Source organism: Harpia harpyja, unplaced genomic scaffold (genome assembly GCF_026419915.1).
Source record: "Harpia harpyja isolate bHarHar1 unplaced genomic scaffold, bHarHar1 primary haplotype scaffold_190, whole genome shotgun sequence".
Classification (NCBI taxonomy): Eukaryota; Metazoa; Chordata; class Aves; order Accipitriformes; family Accipitridae; genus Harpia; species Harpia harpyja.
In genome coordinates, this window is record NW_026293211.1 from 141,699 (window position 1) to 166,091 (window position 24,393).

At 59.3% G+C, this 24,393-nt stretch overlaps 3 protein-coding genes across 3 annotated transcripts; all 3 read right to left on the minus strand.

Annotated features, from left to right (window-relative positions):
• Window positions 1–3,333: 3,333 nt before the first annotated feature.
• Window positions 3,334–5,555, minus strand: LOC128138269 (uncharacterized). The gene is made up of 2 exons (XM_052779562.1): window positions 5,003–5,555; window positions 3,334–4,888 (listed from the first exon to the last, which is right to left on the minus strand). Exons 1-2 carry the CDS (start codon window positions 5,553–5,555, stop codon window positions 4,701–4,703), a joined length of 741 nt encoding a protein of 246 aa, XP_052635522.1. The 3' UTR covers window positions 3,334–4,700.
• LOC128138271 (collagen alpha-2(IV) chain-like) lies at window positions 5,490–10,519 on the minus strand. Its single transcript, XM_052779564.1, has 2 exons — window positions 10,330–10,519; window positions 5,490–7,368 (listed from the first exon to the last, which is right to left on the minus strand). The coding sequence occupies exons 1-2, from the start codon at window positions 10,509–10,511 to the stop codon at window positions 5,604–5,606; spliced, it is 1,947 nt and encodes a 648-aa protein (XP_052635524.1). The 5' UTR covers window positions 10,512–10,519; the 3' UTR covers window positions 5,490–5,603.
• A 323-nt stretch (window positions 10,520–10,842) lies between these two features.
• On the minus strand, window positions 10,843–24,393 carry DCAF11 (DDB1 and CUL4 associated factor 11). Its single transcript, XM_052779566.1, has 13 exons — window positions 24,190–24,393; window positions 23,218–23,315; window positions 23,015–23,139; window positions 21,735–21,799; window positions 21,529–21,629; window positions 21,298–21,444; window positions 20,236–20,290; window positions 19,597–19,723; window positions 18,424–18,609; window positions 15,780–15,933; window positions 13,918–14,070; window positions 12,844–12,950; window positions 10,843–10,989 (listed from the first exon to the last, which is right to left on the minus strand). Exons 1-13 carry the CDS (start codon window positions 24,366–24,368, stop codon window positions 10,891–10,893), a joined length of 1,596 nt encoding a protein of 531 aa, XP_052635526.1. The 5' UTR covers window positions 24,369–24,393; the 3' UTR covers window positions 10,843–10,890.

Sequence of the window (24,393 nt, forward strand, 5' to 3'; positions counted from 1 at the left end):
CTGGCCACCAGGTCTACCCAGGGCAATTGGCCACCAGGTCTACCCAGTGGGAACTGGCAACCAGGTCTACCCAGTGGGAGCAGGCCACCAGGTCTATCTACCCAAGGGAACTGGCCACCAGGTCTGCCCAGTGGGAATGGGCCACCAGGTCGACCCAGTGCGAACTGGCCACCAGGTCTACCCAGGGCAATTGGCCACCAGGTCTACCCAGTGTGAACTAGCCACCAGGTCCACCCAGGGGGAACTGGCCACCAGGTCTACCCAATAGGAACTGGCCACCAGGTCTACCCAGTGTGAACTGGCCACCAGGTCTATCTACCCAAGGGAACGGGCCACCAGGTCGACCCAGTGCGAACTGGCCACCAGGTCTACCCAGGGCAATTGGCCACCAGGTCCACCCAGTGGGAACGGGCAACCAGGTCTACCCAATAGGAACTGGCCACCAGGTCTATCTACCCAGTGGGAACTGGCCACCAGGTCTACCCGTGGCAACCGGCCATCAGGTCTACCCAGTGCGAACTGGCCACCAGGTCTACCCAGGGCAATTGGCCACCAGGTCTACTGGAGGTGGGGAGGAGGAGGGGGGGGAGTGGGGGGAGCAGGGTGGGGCGAGCCGTCTCTTTTCTCCAGAAAAACCCGCCGATTTAGAGCAAAGCCACCACATTTGAGCATTATTTGCATCTGCCCAACCGCTTCGCTTCATTTCACCCGCTACAGCGCTAAAATCCCCCTTTTTCCCCCGGTTTCGGCCACCGAACCCGTCGGCTTCCCGCCAACGGCCTCCTGCTGCGAAAAGTCGCTATTTTTGGCTCCTTCAGCTCAAAGTTGTTGCGTTTATTCCCCGGGTTGTCTTCAAAAGCTGCGCTGACACCTGGCGCTACGAAAATACCGAGTTTCTGGCGGAAAAAAATCTGCATTTTGTGGAAACGACCCTTATTTCATGGGGAAAGTACCCATTTTTGTGGTAAAAAAGCGCCTTGTTTTATGGAAAGAAAACTTATTTTATAGAAAAAAACCTCATGTTATGGTTAAAAAACCCTCGATGGTAAACCCCCTCAATTTATGTAAAAATACCCTCATTTTATGGTCAAAATCCCTCATTTTATGGTAAAAACACCCCCTTGTTTTATGGAAAGAAACCTCATTTTATGGTAAAGAAAACCCTCATTTTCTGGGAAAAAAAAATCCCTCATTTTATGGAAAACCAGCTCATTTTATGGAAAAAATTATCATTTTATGGAAACAAAAACTCATATGAAAAAAGCCCTAATTTTATGGTAAAAAAATCTCATTTTACAGGGAAAAAACCCCTCATTTTATGGTAAAAAAACCCCTCATTTTATAGAAAACACCCTCATGTTATGGTAAAAAACACCTCATTTTATGGTAAAAAACCTCCACCTCATTTTATGGAAAAAAAAAAAAAAATCTTTTTATGGAAGCCTCCCTCATTTTATGAAAAAAAAACTTTATGGAAAAAAACCTCATTTTATGGTAAAAAACCCCCTCATTTTCTGGTAAAAAAAGCCCTCATTTTCTGGTAAATAAACTCTCATTTTATGGTTAAAAGAAATCATTTTATGGTAAAAAATTTCATTGTACAGAACAAAAACTCATTTTATGGTAAAAAAAGCCCTCATTTTATGGTAAATAAATGCTTATTTTATGGAATATAACTCTTTCATTTATGGAAAACCCCCCCCTCATTTTATGGAAAAAAACTTATTCCGTGGGAATAAACCCCTCATTTTATGATAAAAGCCCCTCATTTTATGGTAAAAAAAATTCATTTTACAGAAGAAAACCCCTCATTTTATGGTAAAAAGAACCCCTTATTTTATGGAAAACCACCTCATCTTATGAAAAAAGAATCTCATTTTATGGAAAAAAAAAATTATGGCAAAATCCTCTTATCTTATGGTAAAAGAAGCCCTCATTTTATGGTAAAAATGCCTCTTTCTATGGTAAAAAATCTCATTTTACGGAAAAACCCCCTCATTTTATGGAAAAAAACCTTCTTCTTATGGAAACCTCCCCTCATTTTATTGAAAAAAAACTCATTTTATGGTAAAAAAACTATCATTTTTTTGGTAAAAAAAGCCCTCATTTTAAGGTAAATAAATGCTCATTTTATGCTAAAAAAATTCGTTTTATGGTTAAAAAACCCCTCAATTTATGGTAAAAAACGCCCTCACTTTAGGGAAAAATGCCTCATTTTATGGAAAAAAACCTCATTTTATGATAAACCCTCCCCCTCATTTTATGAAAAAAACCCCTCATTTTATGAAAAAAACCCCTCATTTTATGGAAAAAAAATTTACTTTATGGAAAAAAACTCATTTTATGGTGAAAGCCTCTCATTTTATGGTAAAAAAATCTCATTTTACAGAAAAAAGCCCTCATTTATGGTAAAAAATGCCCTCATTTTAGGGTAAAAAAACTCATTTTACAGAAAAAAGACTCATGTTATGGTAAAAACCCCCTCATTTTATGGAAAACCCAATCATTTTATGGAAAAAAAATCTCATTTTATGGAAAAAAACCCTCATTTTATGGACCACCCCACCCCCCTTTTATGTTTAAACCCCCCTCATTTTATGAAAAAAAAAAATCATTTTATGGAAAAAAAACCTTCATTTTATGAAAAAACCTTCTCATTTTATGGAAAAAAACTTCATTTTATGAAAAAAAACCCTCATTTTATGGAAAAAAAATCATTTTATGGAAAAAAACCCTCATTTTATGGAAAAAAAAATCATTTTATGGAAAAAAACCCTCATTTTATGGCAAAAATAAACACAGCAAAAGCAGCATTTTATGGCAAAATAATCCTTGTTTTAAGGCAAAAAATTAAATCCTCATTTTAAGGCAAAACCACCCTCATTCTGTGGTAAAAAAAACCCTCATTTTAAGGTAAAATCCCCTCATTTTATGTTTAAAAATCCCTCATTTTATTAAAAAAATAACAAACAACTCATTTTATCATAAAGCAGTCCTCATTTTAAGGTAAAAAGCCCTCATTTTATGGCAAAACCCCACCCAAATTTATGGCCAAAAAAATCCTCTTTTTTTGGTAAAATCCCTCCATTTTGTGACAAAAAGAAAGCCCTCATTTAAAGGGAAAAAAACTTGATTTTACGGTAAAAAAGACCCACATTTTATGAAAAAAACCCCTTCCATTTTATGGGAAAAAAACCCCTAATTTTATGGCAAAAATTCCGCATTTTCTAGCAAATTTCCCCCTCGTTCTATGGCAAAAACCCCCTTATTTTATGGCAAAAAAAAAAGCATTTTAGGTGCAAACCCCCCATTTTACGGCACAAAAAGAAGCACTTTATCGCCAAACCACACATTTTATCACAAACCCCACACATTTTTATGGCAAAAATACACATTTTACAGCAAAACCACACATTTTACAGCAAAAACACACATTTTACGGCAAAACCACACATTTTATGGCAAAAACACACATTTTATAGCAAACGCACACATTTTATGGGAAAAAAACTACATTTTCTTCCTTTATCATCATTTTAGCCCCCCAAATCTCCTTTTTTCCCCCCAAACCAGGCACTTTGCTGCAAAAAAACCCCATTTCCACCTTCACTGCCAAACCCAAAGTCCCCTTTTTTTTTCCGCGAAAAGGGAAAACCAGTGGATTTTTGCCCAAAAACATGAAATTTGGCACAAAACCTCCCCTTGCCTGCCCCAAACCTGCCTTTTTTTGGAGAGAGCTCCAACCGCAATTCACAAATCTTGACTTTTTTGCCCCAAAATCTTGACTTCTGCGCCCCAAAGCCTTGATTTTTGTGCTCCAAAAATCTTCACTTCTGTACTCAAAAATCTTCACTTTTCTGCCCCCAAAATCTTGGCTTTTGTGCTCCAGCAATCTTGACTCTTGCACCCAAAAATCTTGACTTTTGCACCCAAAAAAATCTTCATTATTGTCCTCCAAAAATCTTCACCTCTGTACTCAAAAATCTTCACTTTTCTGCCCCCAAAATCTTGAATTTTGCACCCAAAAATCTTGACTTTTGCACCCAAAAACAATCTTCATTTTTGTGCTCCAAAAATCTTCACTTCTGTACTCAAAAATCTTCACTTTCATGCCCCCAAAATCTTGACTTCTGTGGTCCCAAATCTTGACGTTTGTGCCCCCAAAATCTTGACCTTTTTGTCCCAAAATCTTGAATTTCACCCCCCAAAATCTTGAATTTTGTCCTCCAAAATCTTGACTTTTCTATCCAAAAATCTTGACTTTTCTGTCCAAAAATCTTCACTTTTGGGCAAAAATTGCCTGTTGTGCAAAACCCGCCATTTCTACATATTAAAAAAAAAACCCAAAACCTTATTTTTTGGGAAAATCCCCCAATTTGCCTCTTCACGCCCCCAAAAGATCCCCTCCCCCGTACTGAAAACCACCGTTTTCTGCTTTTTTATGCAAAACGCCCTTTTTTGCCCCTTTCCGCGCGGGCCGCTCAATCCCGTCACCGCCCGGCCCCCAAAACTTGCGGGTTTCGACCCAATTTTACCACCCCCCCCCCCGCAACGGTCAGATTTCCCCTCCCCCACCCCCAAAATCAGGGAGGGGGAGGGGCAAACCCCAACGCCTGGCTCCCATTGGGGGGTCAACGGGGTCACCCAGGTGGCACCAGACCGCCCACTTCCTCCACCTCTCACCTCATTGGCCGCCGCCCTCACCCCGCCTCCCGCTCCCTCAGCCAATGGCAGCGCCTTGGACCTCCCCCCCCTTGCCCTCCCCTGATTGGCCGGGACCTCAATGACCTCAAACACCCCCCAAAAAAGGGGGAACCCCCCCGATTTCTAGCCCAATTTGTCCCAAAATGGCTCCTCTTGGACTCTTGAGGTTCTCCAAGATGGTTGGGTTCTCCTGGACATCTAGAACCTTCCTGGACACCTCAGTCCCCACCCCCAAACCCCATCATCCCCCTATATGACCCCTCCCACCATGGGCACATGGACCTTCGGGACACTTGAGGTTCTCCTGGACGGTTGAGGTTCTCCAAGATGGTTGGGGTTCTCCAAGACGGTTGAGGTTCTCCAAGACGGTTGGGTTCTCCAAGACGGTTGAGTTCTCCAAGACGGTTGAGGTTCTCCAAGACGGTTGAGTTCTCCAAGACGGTTGAGGTTCTCCAAGACGGTTGAGTTCTCCAAGACGGTTGAGGTTCTCCAAGACGGTTGAGTTCTCCAAGACGGTTGAGGTTCTCCAAGACGGTTGAGTTCTCCAAGACGGTTGAGGTTCTCCAAGGCGGTTGAGGTTCTCCAAGACGGTTGAGTTCTCCAAGACGGTTGAGGTTCTCCAAGATGGTTGAGGTTCTCCAAGACGGTTGGGTTCTCCAAGACGGTTGGGTTCTCCAAGACGGTTGAGGTTCTCCAAGATGGTTGAGGTTCTCCAAGACGGTTGGGTTCTCCAAGACGGTTGAGGTTCTCCAAGATGGTTGGCTTCTCCAAGCCGGGTTAGGTTCTCCAAGATGGTTGGGTTCTCCAAGACGGTTGAGGTTCTCCAAGACAGTTGAGGTTCTCCAGGACATCTAGAACCTTCCCGGACATCTGGATCGCCCCCCGGCCCCTTGGGTCCTTCATGCCGATGGAAGCCCCAACCCCGGTGGCCCAGGAGAACACGGGTAACGGTACCAGAAGCGATAGGTGACGACCCAAGCGGCCCAACCCAAGGCGGCGCCGGCGGCGTTGCGCGGCCAATCGTGACGGTAGGCCAAGGTGACGGCCAATAAGGCTTGCCACACCAGCACCAGGGCGACGTTGAGGAGGAAGAGGAGGCAGAGGGCGGTGCCCGGCCGCCTGGGTCCTTCCTCCGCGGCATCTTCATCCTCCGGCCACCCAGAAGCCCATGGGGCCGGTTGGGTCCAACCAGGTGACGGCGGCTCCGGGGGCGGTGATGACCTCATGGGCGATGGTGACCTCATGGGCGATGGTGACCTCATGGGCGATGGTGGCCCCATAGACGAAGGTCGCCCCATAGACGAAGGCTCCCCCATAGACGAAGGCTGCCCCATAGATGAAGGCTGCCCCATAGATGAAGGCCGCCCCATAGACGAAGGTCGCCCCATAGACGAAGGCTGCCCCATAGATGAAGGCTGCCCCATAGATGAAGGCCGCCCCATAGACGAAGGTCGCCCCATAGACAAAGGCTGCCCCATAGATGAAGGCTGCCCCATAGACGAAGGCTGCCCCATAGATGACGGTGGCCCCATAGATGACGGCGGCCCCATGGAGAACGGTGGCCCCATGGAAGATGGCGGCCAGCCGGATGCCTGGCTCCACCCAGACGCTGGGGTCGCCCCCAAGGTCAAACCACCCAATCGGAGAGCTCGTAGCAACCAATGCCAGAATGACTGGCTCCTCCCAGGGGAGGAGGGGGCGGGGACTTCCCAGCCCGGACGCCAAGGTCCTTCATGGGTCTCCCAACCCGGACGTTGAGGTTCTTCGTGGCCCCACCCCATTCGTTGAGGTTCTTCGTGGCCCCACCCCATTCGTTGAGGTTCTTCGTGGCCCCACCCCATTCGCTGAGGTCCTTCGTGGCTCCGCCCCATCCGTTCGGGTTCTTCGTGGCTCCATCTCACCCGTTGAGGTTCTTCACCCTTCCATCCCGCCTCTTGACCTTCTTCACGGCCCCACCCCATTCGCTGAGCACCTTCACGGCCCCACCCCATTCGCTGAGCTCCTTCATGGCCCCACCCCATTCGCTGAGTTCCTTCACGGCCCCACCCCATTCGCTGAGCTCCTTCACGGCCCCACCCCGTCCATTGAGGTCCTTCACCCTTCCATCCCACCTCTTGAGGTTCTTCATGGCCCCACCCCATTCGTTGAGCTCCCTCAGGGCCCCACCCCATTCGTTGAGCTCCTTCGCGGCCCCACCCCATCCATTGACGTTCTTCACCGCTCCACCCCATTCGCTGAGGTTCCTCCCGGCCCCACCCCGCCCGGCGAGGTCCTTCCCGCCCCCATCTCCTTCGCCAGGGCGGGTAGAGGATCCGCCCCAAAGCCCCGGCTTCTTCGGCCAATCCCAAGCCGCAATGAACCAAGGCGAAAGCTTGGGGGGAGGCCCCGAACCCCTCCCACCGATGTCCCTCGGCCCGACAGCTCCGTGGGTCGCCGTGGGGCAGAAGGAGGATCCCGCCGGCCACGGGGCTCAAACAACGGCCGGTGGCGGCTTCTAAGGCGGCGAAGAAACGAGGGGCGGAGCGAGCCAGGGCCACGCCCACCGCCCAGCGCCCAACGGCGCGGAGAAGGGCGGCCACGCCCGGACGGGCGAGGGGCAAAGCGGCCACTAAGAGGGCACCCAACAACAAGGTCGTCCAACCGCCGGCCGAGGCCACCAGGCGCCTGGTTGGGGGGCGGGGAGGGGATGTATGGGGCGGGGGCGGGGCCTGGGGGGGCGGGGCCAGGATGCCTGGGGCCCACAACCCCCCCCCAGCCCCATAACCATCTCCAGACCCACAACCCAGCCCCTAACTCCATAGCCCCCTCCCAGCCCTATAGAGACCCCCAGCCCCATAGCTCAGCCAGCCCCACAGCACCCCCAGCCCCATAACCACCTCCAGACCCATAACCACTCCCCCTAGCCCCATAGCCCCCTCCCAGCCCCATAGCTCCACCAGCCCCATAGCTCCACCAGCCCCATAACCACTCTCTCTAGCCCCATAGCCCCCTCCCAGCCCCATAGCTCCCCCAGCCCCATAGCTTCCCTTAGCCCCACACCCCCCTCCATCCTCCCCAGCCCCATAACTCTGCCAGCCCCATAAGTCCCCCAGCCCCATAACCACCTGCAGCCCCATAACCACTCCCCCGGCCCCATAGCCCCCTCCCAGCCCTATAACCCCCATCCTCCCCAGCCCCATAACCACCTCCAGCCCCATAACCACTCTCTCTAGCCCCATAGCCCCCTCCCAGCCCCATAGCTCCACCAGCCCCATAGCTTCCCCCAGCCCCACACACCCCTCCATCCTCCCCAGCCCCATAACTCTGCCAGCCCCACAAGTCCCCCAGCCCCATAACCACTCCCTCTAGCCCCATAGCCCCCTCCCAGCCCTATAACCCCCATCCTCCCCAGCCCCACAGCTCCTCCAGCCCCATAACCACTTCCCCTAACCCCATAGCCCCCCCAGCCCCACAGCACCCCCCAGCCCCACAACCTCCCCAGCCCCACAACCACCTCCAGCCCCATAGCCACTCCCCTAACCCCCCAGGCCCCCCAGCCCCATAGCTCCACCAGCCCCACAGCCACCCCCCATCCCATAGCTGCCCCATAGCTCCCCCCAGCCCCATGTCCCCACCAGCCCCACAACCGCCCCAGCCCCATAACAACCACCTCCAGCCCCATAACCACCCCCAACCTCTTAGCCCCCCAGCCCTATACCGTCCCTCTGCCCCATAGCTCCGCCAGCCCCACGGCACCCCCCAGCCCCACCCCCCCTCATCCTCCCCGGCCCCATAGCTCGCCCCAGCCCCACAACCACCCAGCCCCATAACGACCTCCAGCCCCACAACCACCCCCCAACCCTATAGCCCCCCCAGCCCCATAGCTCCCCCAGCCCCATAACCAACCCCCCAACCCTATAGCCCCCTCCCAGCCCTATAACTCCTATCCTCCCCAGCCCCATAGCTCCGCCAGCCCCATAACCACCTCCAGCCCCATAACCACCGCCCCAACCCCACAGCCCCCCCCAGCCCTATACAACCCCCCAGCCCCATAGCTCCGCCAGCCCCACAGCACCCCCCAGCCCCACACACACCCCCATCCTCCCCAGCCCCACAGGTCCCCCTGGCCCCCCACACCCCAGCCCCATAACCACCTGCAGCCCCATAACCAACCCCCTAGACCCATAGCCCCCCCAAGCCCTATACCACTCCCCCAGCCCCATAGCTCCGCCAGACCCACAAGCACCCCCCAGCCCCACAATCCTGAGCCCCATAACCACCCCCCCAACCCCATAGCCCCCTCCCAGCCCTATACCCCCCAGCCCCACATCTCTGCCAGCCCCACAACCCCCCCAGCCCCATAACCACCCCCCAACCCATAGCTCCCCCCAGCCCCATAGCTCCACCAGCCCCATAGCTTCCCCTAGCCCCACACTTCCCCAGCCCCACAACCCCATCCTCCCCAGCCCCACAGCTCTGCCAGCCCCACAACCCCATAACTACCCCCCCAACCCATAGCTCCCCCAGCCCCATAGCTCCACCAGCCCCATAGATTCCCCCAGCCCCACACACCCCCATCCTCCCCAGCCCCACAACTCTGCCAGCCCCACAAGCCCCCCAGCCCCATAACCAGCCCCTCTAGCCCCATAGCTCCCTCCCAGCCCTATAGCACCCCAGCCCCATAGCTCCCCCAGCCCCATAACCACCTCCAGCCCCACAACCACCCCTCTAACCCCACCCCCCCAGCCCCATAACTCCCCTCAAGCCTCACAACCCCCCCAGCCCCATAGCTGCCCAAGCCCCACACCCCCCAGCCCCATAACCACCTCCAGCCCCACAACCACCCCCCCAACCCCATCACCCCCCCAGCCCCATAACTCCCCCCAGACCCCCAGCCCCATAACTATCTCCAGACCCACAACCACCCCCCAGCCCCATAACTCCCCCAATGCCCACCCCCCCCAGCCCCATAACCACCCCCCCGAACCCCATCAGCCCCCAGCCCCATAACCACCCCCCAGCCCCACAACCACCCCCCAACCCATAGCTCCCCCAGCCCCACAACCACCCCTCTAACCCCACCACCCCCCAGCCCCATAGCTGCCCAGGCCCCACCCCCCCCAGCCCCATAACCACCTCCAGACCCACAACCACCCCCCCCACCCCACAACTCCCCCCCCAGCCCCATAACCACCCCCAGCCCCACAACCACCCCCCAACCCATAGCTCCCCCAGCCCCACACCCCCCCCAGCCCCACAACCACCCCTCTAACCTCACCACCCCCCCAGCCCCATAGCTGCCCAAGCCCCACACCCCCCAGCCCCATAACCACCTCCAGCCCCACAACTCCCCCCCAGCCCCATAACTCCCTCCAGCCCCACAATCCCCCCAGCCCCACAACTCCCCCCCAGCCCCACAACCACCCCCAGCCCCATAACCACCTCCAGCCCCACAAATCCCCCCAGCCCCATAACCCCCCAGCCCCATAACCACCTCCAGCCCCACAAATCCCCCCAGCCCCATAACCACCTCCAGCCCCACAAATCCCCCCAGCCCCATAACCCCCCAGCCCCATAACCCCCCCCAGCCCTACAATCCCCCCAGCCCCACAACTCCCCCCCAGCCCCACAACCAGCCCCACTCACGCCTCCAGCAGGTTATGGGGCGAAGCCAACAGGCTGTGGGGGTCGGCCCTCGCCTTCAGGAGGGGGCCCAGCCCCACAAGTACGGCCAACGCCAAAGCGTGGGCCCGGGGAAAAGCCGGCGACCCCAAAACGGCCGCCGCCCCACGGCTTAAGGCCTGGATGGCTGCCCCACACCACCCCATGGCCGCCCAGCCCCACGGCGTGCGGGGACGATGGCGGTTGTGGGGGGGGGGACGGACAGGTGGTGGGGAGGGGACAAGGACACGGGGAGGACACGGGGGGGGTCACGAGGGGGGGACGGACGGACGGACGGGGACGGATGTGGGGCGGGAGATGTGGGGCGGGAGATGTGGGGCGGGAGATGTGGGGCAAAAAAAAAAAAAAAAATCCCATTTACGACTTCGGGTCCCCCCCCCCCCCCGCCCCCACGGCGGCAAGGGGACGTGGCCGGCCGGCCGTGTGTCCGTCCGTCCCCCCCCATCCCATAATAATCCCCCCCAGGCGGTACTTGGGGGTCGCAGCGGGTTTATTGGGGGGGAGTCGGGTGACGTCGCCGTGGGGCTAGGGCTCTGTGGGGCAGGGGCTTGGGGGGCGCGTGTCCCCCCCCGTGTCCTCGGCCTGCGGATCCTGGTAATCCCACAGGCGGATGGTGCCGTCCCACTGCGGGGGGGGGGGGAAGGGGGGGTCAGCCAGCCCCATAGCGAACCCCCCCAGACCCATAGATACCGACCCAGACCCATAGCAAACCCATTCAGCCCCATAGGGACCGACCCAGCCCCATAGGGACTGAGCCGGCCCCATAGCGAACCCCCCCCGACCCATAAATACTGACTCAGACCCATAGCGAACCCCTCCAGCCCCATAGAAAACCCCTCCAGCCCCATAGCGACTCACCCAGCCCCATAGCGAACGTCTCTAGCCCCATAGGTACTGACCCACACCCATAGCGAACCCATCCAGCCCCACAGGGACTGAGCCAGCCCCATAGCGAACCCCCCCCAACCCATAAATACTGACTCAGGCCCATAGCGAGCCCATCCCACCCCACAGAGGCCCTCCCCAGCCCCATAGCAAACCCCTCCAGCCCCATAGCGACTCACCCAGCCCCATAGCGAACGCCCCAGACCCACAGAGACTAACCCAGACCCATAGCGAACTCCTTCAGCCCCATGGAAAACCCCTTCAGCCCCATACCAACTCACCCAGCCCCATAGCAAACCCCTCTAGCCCCATAGAAACCCCCCCAGACCCATAGCGAACCCCCCCAGACCCAAAAATACTGATTCAGACACATAGCGAGCCCATCTCACCCCATAGAGGCCCTCCCCAGCCCCATAGCAAACTCCTCCAGCCCCATAGAAAACCCCTTCAGCCCCATAGCGTCTCACCCAGCCCCATAGCAAATCCCTCTAGCCCCACAGATACTGACTCAGACCCATAGCAAACCCCCCCAGACCCATAGAGACTGAGCCAGCCCCATAGCAAATCCCTCCAGCCCCATAGAAAACACCTTCAGCCCCATAGCGACTCACCCAGCCCCATAGCGCACCCCTCTAGCCCCATAGAAAACCCCTCCGGCCCCATAGCAACTAACCCAGCCCCATAGCAAACCCCTCCAGCCCCATAGAAAACCCCTTCAGCCCCATAGCGACTCACCCAGCCCCATAGCGAATGCCCCAGACCCACAGAGACTAACCCAGCCCCATAGCAAACCCCTCTAGCCCCATAGAAACCCCTCCCAGACCCATAGCAAACACATCCCACCCCATAGGGACCAACCCAGCCCCACAGAGACTGAGCCAGCCCCATAGCGAACCCCTCCAGCCCCATGGAAAACCCCTCCAGCCCCATAGCGACTCACCCAGACCCATAGCAACCCCCCCAGACCCATAGAGACCCCCCAGACCCACAGCAAACTCCTCCAGCCCCATAGAAAACCCCTTCAGCACCATAACAACTAACCCAGCCCCATAGCAAATGCCTCCAGCCCCATAGCAACTCCCCCGGCCCCACAGAGACCCTCCCCAGCCCCATAGCAAATCCCTCCAACCCCACAGAAAACCCCTCCGGCCCCATAGCGACTAACCCAGCCCCACAGTGAACGCCTCCAGCCCCATAGCAACTCCCCCAGCCCTATAGAGACCTTCCCCAGCCCCATAGCGATCCCCTCCAGCCCCATAGAAAGTCCCTTCAGCCCCATAGCAACTCCCCCAGCCCCACAGAGATGCCCCCCACCCCACAGCGAACGCCTCCAGCCCCACAGTAACTCCCCCAGCCCCATAGAGACCCTCCCCAGCCCCACAGCGAAGCCCTCCAGCCCCATAGCAAACCCCTCCAGCCCCATAGTGACCCCCCAGCCCCATAGAAAACCCCCAGCCCCATAGCAACTCCCCCAGCCCCATAGCGAACCCCCAGCCCCACAGCGAACCCTTCCAGCCCCATAGAGACCCTCCCCAGCCCCACAGCGCCCCACCCCTTCCCCCCTCAAGCCCCGCCCCCTCAAGCCCCGCCCACCGAGGCGCTGGCCAGCGTCCCCTCGTGGGGGTGCCAGCAGACGTCCCGCACGCAGGCCCCGTGATTGGCCAGCCGCCGCACCGCCCGGCCAGTCAGCACGTCGTATACTGCCGAGGTGGGAGGGGTGGGGGTCAGGCCACGCCCACCGCCGCCAAGCCACGCCTCCCTCCTCCACAAAACACCCCCCCCACGAGGAGGGGTGACCGCCCCACCTCTGGCCACGCCCACTCGGCAGAGGCCACGCCCACTCGACCACGCCTACTCAGCGGGGGGCACGCCCACGGTCGGCAAGTCACGCCCCTTCAACCCAAGACACGCCCACCGCTATAATCCACGCCCCCTGACCTTAAGCTGTGGCCCCCCCCATTTCGGGACTGCCTTTAAGCCACGCCCACCACCCCTCAAGCCACGCCCACCTCCCCAAAACCACCCCTGGGCACGCCCACCACCCCTCAACCCCCCGCCCGCCTCCCTAAAAAGCCACGCCCCCGCCCTTCAACCCACGCCCCCCACCCTCCAAGCCACGCCCCCACCCTCCAAGCCACACCCACCTCCCAATCCACGCCCCCGACCTCCAAACCACGCCCTCCACCCCACCCACTCCCCACCCTCCAAGCCACGCCCCCACCCCAAACCACGCCCCTACCCTCCAACCCACGCCCCCACCCCAACCACGCCCCCACCCCAAACCACACCCACCTCCTCAATCCACGCCCCCACCCCCAAACCACGCCCCCCACCCCAAACCACACCCACCTCCTCAACCCACGCCCCCACCCTCCAACCCGCGCCCCCACCCCAACCCACACCCCCACCCCAAACCACACCCACCTCCTCAACCCACGCCCCCACCCCCAAACCACGCCCCCACCCCAAACCACACCCACCTCAATCCACGCCCCCACCCCCAAACCACGCCCCCACCCCAAACCGCCCCCACCTCCATCCCCGCCCCCACCCCAAACCCCGCCCCCACCCCAAGCCCCGCCCCCGCCCCAACCCCCGCCCCCTTTACCCCGCGGCGCCCCGTCCTTCAACCCCCGCCCCCCCCCGCCGAGGCCACGCCCCCCTCACCCAGCACCGCCCCCGAGGCGCAGCCCGTGCCCAGGTAGGCCCCGCCCCCGCCGCGGGGCGGGGACAGGCGGCAGCGCAGGAGCGTGTGCAGCACCGCGTGACCCCGGTACGTCATCAGCGAGCTGTCGCCCGGCAACGGCGCCGTCGCCATGGCTACGGCGGGAGGGGGAGGGGAGGACACGCCCACCGTCACCAGAGCGACCGCCGCCCCGCTGGCCACGCCCCCTCCCCGTCGCCATAGCGACCGGCCCGCGGACACGCCCCCCCCCCCGCCTCGTTGCCACGGCGGCGGGGGTGGGGCTAATTAACCTGGGGTGGGGCTAATTACCCCGAGGGTGGGTCTAATTAGCGCGGGGTGGGTCTAATTAACGAGACATGGGTCGAATTACCCCAAGACTGGGCTTAATTACCCCAAGGACAGGCGTAATTAACCCAAGGACAGGCCTAATTAACCCGCGGTGGGGCCAATTAACCCATGGTGGGTCTAATTAACCTGGGGTGGGGCTAATTACCCCAAGGGAGGGTCTAATTAGCGCGGGGTGGGTCTAATTAACGAGACATGGGTCGAATTACCCCAAGACTGGGCTTAATTACCCCAAGGACAGGCCTAATTAACCCAAGGACAGGCCTAATTAACCCACAGTGGGGCTAATTAACCCATGGTGGGTCTAATTAACCTGGGGTGGGGCTAATTACCCCAAGGGAGGGTCTAATTAGCACGGGGTGGGTCTAATTAACAAGACATGGGTCTAATTACCCCAAGACTGGGCCTAATTACCCCAAGAGCAGGTCTAATTAACCTCGGGTGGGTCTAATTTATGCAATGTGGGTCTAATTACCCCAAGAATGGGTCTCATTACCCCAAGGATGGGTCTAATTAACCCGGGGTGGGTCTAATTAACCCAAGAGTGGGTCTAATCAGCCCAGGGGTGGGTCTAATTAATCTGGGTTGGGTCTAATTAACCCAAGGATGGGTCTAATCAGCCCAGGGTGGGTCTAATTACCCCATGGATGTGTCTAATTACCCCATCGATGGGTCTAATTAACCCAAGAATGGGTTTAATTTATGTGATGTGGGTCTAATTGACCCAAGAATAAGTCTAATTACCCCAAGGATGGGTCTTATCACCCCAAGGATGGGTCTAATTAACCCGGGTTGGGTTTAATTAAGCCAAGAATGCGTCTAATCAGCCCAGGGGTGGGTCTAATTTACCCAGGTTGGGTCTAATTTATGTGATGTGGGTCTAATTAACCAAAGAATAAGTCTAATTACCCCAACAATGGGTCTAATTAACCCGGGGTAGGTCTAATTAACCCAAGAATGGGTCTAATCAGCCCAGGGGTGGGTCTAATTACCCCAAGGATGGGTTTAATTAACCCGGGTTGGGCCTAATTTACATGATGTGGATCTAATTAACCGAATAAGTCTAATTACCCCAAGGATGGGTCTAATTAACCCAGGTTGGGTCTAATTTATGTGATGTGGGTCTAATTAACCCAAGAATAAGTCTAATTATCCCAAGGATGGGTCTAATTACCCCAAGGATGGGTCTAATTAACCCGGGTTGGGTCTAATTTACATGATGTGGATCTAATTAACCCAAGAATAAGTCTAATTACCCCACGGATGGGTCTAATGAACCCGGATTGGGTCTAATCAACCCAGGCTGCGCCTAATTAACCCAGCATTGGACCTAATTACCCCACGCATATCTCTAATTACCCCGGGGCGACCTTAATTACCCCCCAGGATGCCCTCCCCCTCCCCCGACACACCTTCACTCCTCCCCCCCGCCCTCGCCTGCCCCAGCCCTAATTAAGGGCAGGCCGCCTTAATTAAGGCCGTGGCCCCGCCCCCTTACCCCGCCTGGGCGCCCTCTGCCACCGGTAGTCCCAGCTTTGACGGGCGACGGCGCGGCGGGCGGCGGCCAATCCGCCGGGGCCGGCGGGGCGGCGCAGGTCCCAAAGTTTGGCCGTCTGGTCCTTGGAGTTGGACACCAGGTAACGGCCGTCCCCCTAAAAGGTCAAAGGTCACGGAGGGGGCGGGGTTAAGGTCAAGGGGGCAAGGGCGAGGCCCCGGGGGGGGCGGGGCAGAGCGACGGTTTGGGATTTGAGGCTCCCCGGTGCCGCCAACGGCGTCTCCAGGGCTTTTGGGGAGGTTCCCAGTTTGACCAGTTGCACCATAACGTCATCCCAGTTGACCCCAGTTGACCCCAGTTGACCCAAAGACCCTTCCCAGTGCTCCCAGTACCACCCACGGCATCTCCAGGGCTTTTGGGGAGGTTCCCAGTTTGACCAGTTGCACCAAAAGGTCATCCCAGTTGACCCAAGTTGACCCAAAGACCCTTCCCAGTGCTCCCAGTACCACCCACAGCATCTCCAGGGCTTTAGGAGAGGTTCCCAGTTTGACCAGTTGCACCAAAAGGTCATCCCAGTTGACCCTTGTTGACCCAAATTGACCCAAAGACCCTTCCCAGTGCTCCCAGTACCACCCACGGCATCTCCAGGGCTTTTGGGGAGGTTCCCAGTTTGACCAGTTGCACCGGAAGGGCATCCCAGTTGACCCCAGTTGACCCAAAGACCCTTCCCAGTGCTCCCAGTACCACCCACAGCATCTCCAGGGCTTTAGGAGAGCTTCCCAGTTTGACCAGTTGCACCATAACGTCATCCCAGTTGACCCCAGTTGACCCAAAGACCCTTCCCAGTGCCCCCAGTACCACCCACAGCATCTCCAGGGCTTTTGGGGAGGTTCCCAGTTTGACCAGTTGCACTGTAAGGGCATCCCAGTTGACCCCAGTTGACCCAAAGACCCTTCCCAGTGCCCCCAGTACCACCCACAGCATCTCCAGGGCTTTTGGGGAGGTTCCCAGTTTGACCAGTTGCACTGTAAGGGCATCCCAGTTGACCCTTGTTGACCCAAATTAACCCAAAGACCCTTCCCAGTGCTCCCAGTACCACCCACGGCATCTCCAGGGCTTTAGGAGAGCTTCCCAGTTTGACCAGTTGCACCAAAAGGTCATCCCAGTTGACCCCAGTTGACCCAAAGACCCTTCCCAGTGCTCCCAGTACCACCCACAGCATCACCAGGGCTTTAGGAGAGGTTCCCAGTTTGACCAGTTGCACCATAAGGGCATCCCAGTTGACCCCAGACTCTTCCCAGTTGACCCTAGTTGACCCCAGACCCTTCCCACTCCCTCCCAGTTGACCCCAGTCCCTTCCAGTTGACCCCACCTCCCCCCCACTTGACCCCAGACCCTTCCCACTCCCTCCCAGTTGACCCCAGCACCTTCCCCCTCCCCCCCAGTTGATCCCAGACCCTTCCCACTCCCTCCCAGTCTCTCCCAGTTGACCCCAGACCCTTCCCACTCCCTCCCAGTCCCTCCCAGTTGACCCCAGCTCCCCCCAGCCCCTTCCCATTCCCTCCCAGTTGACCCCAGCTCCCTCCCAGTTGACCCCAGCCCCTTCCCATTACCTCCCACTCCCTCCCAGTTGACCCCAACTCCCTCCCAGTTGACCCCAGACCCTTCCCACTCCCCCCCAGTTGACCCCAGCCCCTTCCCATTCCCTCCCACTCCCTCCCAGTTGACCCCAGCCCCTTCCCATTCCCTCCCACTCCCTCCCAGTTGACCCCAGCTCCCTCCCAGTTGACCCCAGCCCCTTCCCATTCCCTCCCACTCCCTCCCAGTTGACCCCAGCCCCTTCCCATTCCCTCCCACTCCCTCCCAGTTGACCCCAGCTCCCTCCCAGTTGACCCCAGCCCCTTCCCATTCCCTCCCACTCCCTCCCAGTTGACCCCAGCTCCCTCCCAGTTGACCCCAGCCCCTTCCCATTCCCTCCCACTCCCTCCCAGTTGACCCCAGCTCCCTCCCAGTTGACCCCAGCCCCTTCCCATTCCCTCCCACTCCCTCCCAGTTGACCCCAGCCCCTTCCCATTCCCTCCCACTCCCTCCCAGTTGACCCCAGCCCCTTCCCATTCCCTCCCAGTTGACCCCAGCTCCCTCCCAGTTGACCCCAGACCCTTCCCATTCCCTCCCACTCCCTCCCAGTTGACCCCAGCCCCTTCCCATTCCCTCCCACTCCCTCCCAGTTGACCCCAGCCCCTTCCCATTCCCTCCCACTCCCTCCCAGTTGACCCCAGCTCCCTCCCAGTTGACCCCAGCCCCTTCCCATTCCCTCCCACTCCCTCCCAGTTGACCCCAGCTCCCTCCCAGTTGACCCCAGCCCCTTCCCATTCCCTCCCACTCCCTCCCAGTTGACCCCAGCTCCCTCCCAGTTGACCCCAGCCCCTTCCCATTCCCTCCCACTCCCTCCCAGTTGACCCCAGCCCCTTCCCATTCCCTCCCACTCCCTCCCAGTTGACCCCAGCCCCTTCCCACTCCCTCCCAGTTGACCCCGGCTCCCTCCCAGTTTACCCCAGCCCCTTCCCATTCCCTCCCAGTTGACCCCAGCCCCCTCCCCACTCCCTCCCAGTCCCGCCCCCCCCAAGCCCCTCCCACTCCCACCCACCCGGGGGTGGAGGAAGGTGATGCCGTCGCGGTGGCCGGCCAATAGGCCGACGGGGCGGGGCCGCCCCTCCCCCAGGCACCGCCGGTCCCACGCCCGGCAAACGCCGTCGTCGCCCCCCGACAGCAGGAGCTGCCCCCCCGCGTCCCCCAGCGCCACCGCGTTGACGTCGTCCTCGTGGGCCTCCACCTGGGGGCGGGGTCAAGGGAAGGGGCGGGGTCAAGGGAAGGGCGGGGGCAAGGGAAGGGCGGGGGGCAAGGGAAGGGCGGGGGCAAGGGCGGCCCACGGAGGTAGGGAGACGTTCGGGGAGGGAGGGGCCGGGGGGGTGGATTTGGGGGCTGTAGGGTGGTGTCGGAACCCGGGGGCGGGGCTTGAGACCCATAGGGTGGCCTTCAGCCCCATAGAAAGGTCTTCAGCCCCACAGCGGGGTCTTGAGACCCATAGGGTGGCCTTCAGCCCCATAGAAAGGTCTTCAGCCCCATAGCGTGGTCTTGAGCCCCATGGGGTGGCCTTCAGCCCCATAGCAGGGTCTTGAGCCCCATAGGGTGGCCTTGAGACCCATAGAGTGGCCTTCAGCCCCATAGAAAGGCCTTCAGCCCCATAGCGGGCTCTTGAGACCCATAGGGTGTCCTTCAGCCCCATAGCGGGCTCTTGAGACCCATAGCGGAGTCTTGAGACCCATGGGGTGGCCTTCAGCCCCATAGCGGGGTCTTGAGACCCATAGGGTGTCCTTCAGCCCCATAGCGGGCTCTTGAGACCCATAGCGGGGTCTTGAGACCCATAGCAGGGTCTTGACGCCCATAGGGCGGCCTTCAGCCCCATAGTGGGGTCTTGAGCCCCATAGCGTGTCCTTCAGCCCCATAGAAGGGTCTTGAGACCCATAGGGTGGTGTTGACGCCCATGGGGTGGTCTTGAGACCCATAGCGTGGCCTTGAGCCCCATAGCGGGGTCTTGAGCCCCATAGCGTGGCCTTGACGCCCATAGGGTGGCCTTGAGCCCCATAGCGTGGTCTTGAGCCCCATAGCGTCACCTTCAGCCCCATAGCGCGCCCCTGACCCCCCTCCCCAGACCCAACCCCACCCCCCAACGATCTATGGGGCCGCCCCACATGACCCCGCCCTCCCCAAACCCCACGGGGAGGGGTGCGGCCCGCCCCGCCCCTGCCGTGGGGCTGACCCGTAGGACGCGGCGTTGGACCTCCCGGTCGTAGATGTAGAGGCAGCCGTCATTGGCTCCGCCCACCACCTCCCGCCCATCCGGCCCCACGGCCAATGAGAAGACGGCGAAGCGACGTTCCTCCGGCCTGGGGAGGGGGGAGAGATGGGGAAAAGGGGCGGGGCACCGTGGGGCTGGGACCCACGGCGAGGACCTACATCTCCTTCAACCTGCCCCATAGACCCCCTAGCCTGCCCCATAGATCTCCAACAACCCTGACCTCCTGCCCCATAGGCCCCATAGCCTGCCCCATAGACAACAGAACCTGCCCCATAGATCTCTAAAGACCCCCAACCTGCCCCATAGACCCCAACCTGCCCCATAGAGACAACCTGCCCCATAGACCCCACAACCTGCCCCATAGATCTCCAATGGCCCCGCCCTCCTGCCCCACAGACCCCATAGCCTGCCCCATAGAGACCATAACCTGCCCCATAGATCTCCACAGACCCCCATCCTGCCCCATAGAACCCCAACCTGCCCCATAGACCCCATAGCCTGCCCCATAGATTTCCAACGACTGTGCCCCCTGCCCCATAGCCTGCCCCATAGCTCTCCAATGGCCCCGCCCCCCCGCCCCATAGCCTGCCCCACACCCACCGCAGGTCGAGGGCCGTGTGATTGTCCCCGTCCCCGTAGATGTCGTACACGTGGACTGGGCGGGGCCGAAAAAAGAGGGCGTGTCTTCGTCAGGGCGTGTCCTCATCAGGCCACGCCCAGCTTAAGCCACGCCCCCACCCGGCCCCACCTCAGCACAAGCAGACTGAGGGGAAGGGGGGGGGCACACTAAAGCTCCGCCCCCTGCAGTGCAAGCTCCACCCCTTTGAGCCAAGCCCCGCCCACGCCAACAGGCCACGCCCACAGAGCCCAAACCACGCCCCCGGTCTCTAAGCCACGCCCCTCAGGCCCATTCCCTGCTGCCAGATCTGCTGCAATAGAGGCGCGGGGGGGGGTGGGTGTGCCAGGCTCCGCCCCTATAGCTTAAGCTCCACCTCCATTGGCCACACTCCGCCCCTAGGGTCTGACCACGCCCCCAGGCCCCAAACCACGCCCCCTGTACTGGTTACCATAGTCAGACCAGTTGGAATAGAGGCACTGGAGGGGGGTCAGGCTCCACCCCACCCCCCCTTAGGCTCCACCCCCATGGCGTGACCACGCCCCTATGTCCTGGCCACACCCCTAGGCCATAAGCCACGCCCCTGAGCCATTCCCTGCTGCCACACCCACTGCAATAAAGGCACTGGGAGGGGTCAAGCTCTGCCCCAACCCCCTTAGGCTCCACCCCCATGGCGTTACCACGCCCCCTATGGCCTTACCACGCCCCTAGGCCCCAAGCCACGCCCCCTGACCCATTCCCTGCTGTCAGCCCCCCTGCGATAAAGGCACTGGGGAGGGTCGAGCTCCGCTCCAACCCCCTTAGGCTCCACCCCCATGGCGTGACCACGCCCCCTAGAGTCTTGCCACGCCCACATACCCCAAGCCACGCCCCCAGGCCCCAAGCCACGCCCCCCGACCCATTTTTTTGCTGCCAGACCCACTGCAATAAAGGCACTGGGAGGGGTCAAGCTCCACCCCAACCCCCTTAGACCCCACCCCATGGCGTGACCACGCCCCCCAGCGTCTGGCCACGCCCCAAGCCACGCCCCAAGCCACGCCCCTCACCATAGTCGGACCAGCTGGAGTAGAGGCAGTGGGCGGCGTCGGGGGTGAAGACGACGTCGAGGATGCTCCAGCCCACGTCGCGGCCCCGAGCCGCTCGGAAGAGGCGCAGCCCCTCCCCCCGGCACTCGTAGAGCCGCAGGGTGTGGTCTGGGGGGGAGGAGTCAAAGGGTGGGGCGTGGCCTTCCTCGCCCCGCAGGTTTTTCTGGCTCCTCCTCCCCGCCCCATAAGTACCTTGGCAGGCGGAGACGAAGAGGGAGCCGTCGTCGGAGAAGAGCCCGCAGAACGCTTTTTGGGGGTACGAGTCGGTGAAGGTCACGTGATTGGGGAGGAAACTTGGGGGGCGGAAAGGGGGCGGGGTTAGAGGAGGAGGCGGGGCGCCCCGCCCCACATATCCACCCCCTAAAAAAAAAAAAAAAATTCCGATTCTCGGCACTTACTGGGAGCCCAAGCGGGATTTCTCGCCCGGGGAGAAGCTGCCGTTGCGGCACCGGCCCCACTCGCGCTGGGGGGGCGATGGGGGGCGCGGGTGGGACCCAGAGAATTATTTTGGACCCATAGAAACTGCCCCGGACCCATAGCAACACCCCCGGACCCATAGAAACACCCCCAGACCCATAGAAACTGCCCCAGACCCATAGCAACACCCCCGGACCCATAGAAACACCCCCAGACCCATAGAAACTGCCCCAGCCCCATACAAACATCCTTAGACTGATAGAAACACCCCCAGACCCATAGCAACACCCTTAGACCCATAGAAACTGCCCCAGCCCCATAGAAACTGCCCCAGACCCATAGCAACATCCTTAGACCCATAGAAACTGCCCCAGCCCCATAGAAACACCCTCACACCCATAGAAACTGTCCCAGCCCCATAGAAACTCCCTTAGACCCATAGCAACACCCCCAGCCCCACAGAAACTGCCCCAGCCCCATAGAAACACCCTTAGACCCATAGAAACTGCCCCAGACCCATAGCATAACCCTCAGACCCACAGCATCCCTCCCAGCCCCATAGAATCCCCCAGCCCCATAGAATCCCCCCCAGCCCCATAGAATCCCCTCCCAGCCCCACAGAATCCCCTCCCAGCCCCATAGAATCCCTCCCAGCCCCACAGAATCCCCTCCCAGCCCCATAGAATCCCTCCCAGCCCCATAGAATCCCCTCCCAGCCCCACAGAATCCCCTCCCAGCCCCATAGAATCCCCTCCCAGCCCCACAGAATCCCCTCCCAGCCCCATAGAATCCCCCCCAGCCCCATAGAATCCCCTCCCAGCCCCACAGAATCCCCTCCCAGCCCCATAGAATCCCCCCCAGCCCCATAGAATCCCCTCCCAGCCCCATAGAATCCCTCCCAGCCCCACAGAATCCCCTCCCAGCCCCACAGAATCCCTCCCAGCCCCATAGAATCCCCTCCCAGCCCCACAGAATCCCCTCCCAGCCCCATAGAATCCCCTCCCAGCCCCACAGAATCCCCTCCCAGCCCCATAGAATCCCCCCCAGCCCCATAGAATCCCCTCCCAGCCCCATAGAATCCCTCCCAGCCCCACAGAATCCCCTCCCAGCCCCACAGAATCCCCGTCCCAGCCCCATAGAATCCCTCCCAGCCCCACAGAATCCCCTCCCAGCCCCACAGAATCCCTCCCAGCCCCACAGAATCCCCGTCCCAGCCCCACAGAATCCCCCCCTGCCCCCAGCCCCACAACCTGCCCCACACCTGACGGAGGAGGCGGGGCAAGTTCTCCTCCGTGGGGCCGACCCCTCCTCCCCGCCCCACGGCCAATTCCAGCTGCGATTTCAATTCGTGGCCGTCCAGGATCCGGGTGTCGGGGGGAGGCGGGGCTTAAATTGGGGTGGGGGTGTGTCACATGATCCATTGGGGGCGGGGTCCCCTGCCCCCCAACCCCTCCCCCCACCTACCTGGGGGGGGGTCTGCCTCGTCCCCTCCCCCATCCCAGGGTTCCTCGTCGGAGTCGGGGGGATCTTGGCCCCTCCCCCGCGCCAGCCCCGCCTGGCTCCTGGAGGGGCGGGACCAGTAGGGGACGCCCTTCAGGGTGGGGCTGGGGTGGGGCGGGATCTATAGGGCACCCCATAGCGCTCGAGGGTGACCCATAAGTCGCCCCATAGCGCACCCCAGTGCCCCATAACCCCCTGCAGCACCCCAGCGCCCCATAAGTTGCCCCATAGGGCACCCCAACACCCCATAGCGGACCCTAGTGCCCCATAACTCGCCCCATAGCGCACCCCAGTGCCCCACAGAGCACCCCATAACCCCCTGCAGCACCCCAGTGCCCCATAAGTCGCCCCATAGCACACCCCAACACTCCATAGGGCACCCCAACACCCCATAAGTCGCCCCATAGTGCACCCCAACACTCCATAGGGGACCCCAACACCCCATAAGTCGCCCCATAGCGTGCCCCATAGCGTACCCCATAACCCCATAGGAGACCTTAGTGCCCCATAAGTCGCCCCATAGCGCACCCCATAACCCCTATAGGGCACCCCACAGGGCCCCCACTGCTATAGGGCGCCCCATAACCCCTATAGCGCACCCCAGCACCCCATAAGCCGCCCCACAGCGCACCCCAGTGCCCCACAGAGCACCCCATAACCCCCCGCAGCACCCCAGCCCCATAAGTCACCCCATAGCACACCCCAACACCCCATAAGTTGCCCCATAGCGCACCCCAACACCCCATAGGGGACCTTAGTGCCCCATAAGTCGCCCCATAGCGCACCCCATAACCCCTATAGGGCACCCCACAGGGCCCCCACTGCTATAGGGCGCCCCATAACCCCTATAGGGCGCCCCAGCACCCCATAACTCGCCCCATAGCGCACCCCCCCTCCCGCTATGGGGCACCCCATAACCCGCCCCCCCCCCGTTACCTGCGCAGAAGGAAGGCCAGGACCTGGGCCAGGTCGACGTCTTCTTCCTCTTCCTCTTCCTCTTCCTCTTCCTCTTCCTCCTCTTCCTCTTCCTCTTCCTCGGCCCCCCCGGGGTCACCCCGAGGCGGGGGGAGGGGCCGCCCGCCCCTCCCCCCCCCCGCGCTGCTGTGGGATCCCATTAAAAAAAGAAAAAGAAAAAAAAAA

Bases quoted from the DNA above. Each gene is read 5' to 3' on its own strand.
- LOC128138269 (XM_052779562.1), bottom strand. From the start codon at position 5,555: ATGTCCTGGAGAACCTCAACTGTCTTGGAGAACCTCAACCGTCTTGGA. The intron at 4,889-5,002 runs CTCAAGTGTCCC...GTCCAGGAGAAC, and splicing joins CCTCAACCGTCCAGGAGAAC to CCAACCATCTTGGAGAACCT.
- LOC128138271 (XM_052779564.1), bottom strand. From the start codon at position 10,511: ATGGGGTGGTGTGGGGCAGCCATCCAGGCCTTAAGCCGTGGGGCGGCG. The intron at 7,369-10,329 runs GTGAGTGGGGCT...CCCCCCAACCAG, and splicing joins CCCCATAACCTGCTGGAGGC to GCGCCTGGTGGCCTCGGCCG.
- DCAF11 (XM_052779566.1), bottom strand. From the start codon at position 24,368: ATGGGATCCCACAGCAGCGCGGGGGGGGGGAGGGGCGGGCGGCCCCTC. The intron at 21,445-21,528 runs GTACTTATGGGG...CCTCCCCCCCAG, and splicing joins CTTCGTCTCCGCCTGCCAAG to ACCACACCCTGCGGCTCTAC. The intron at 14,071-15,779 runs GTAAGGGGGCGG...CTCCCGCCGTAG, and splicing joins GCAGAGGGCGCCCAGGCGGG to CCATGGCGACGGCGCCGTTG.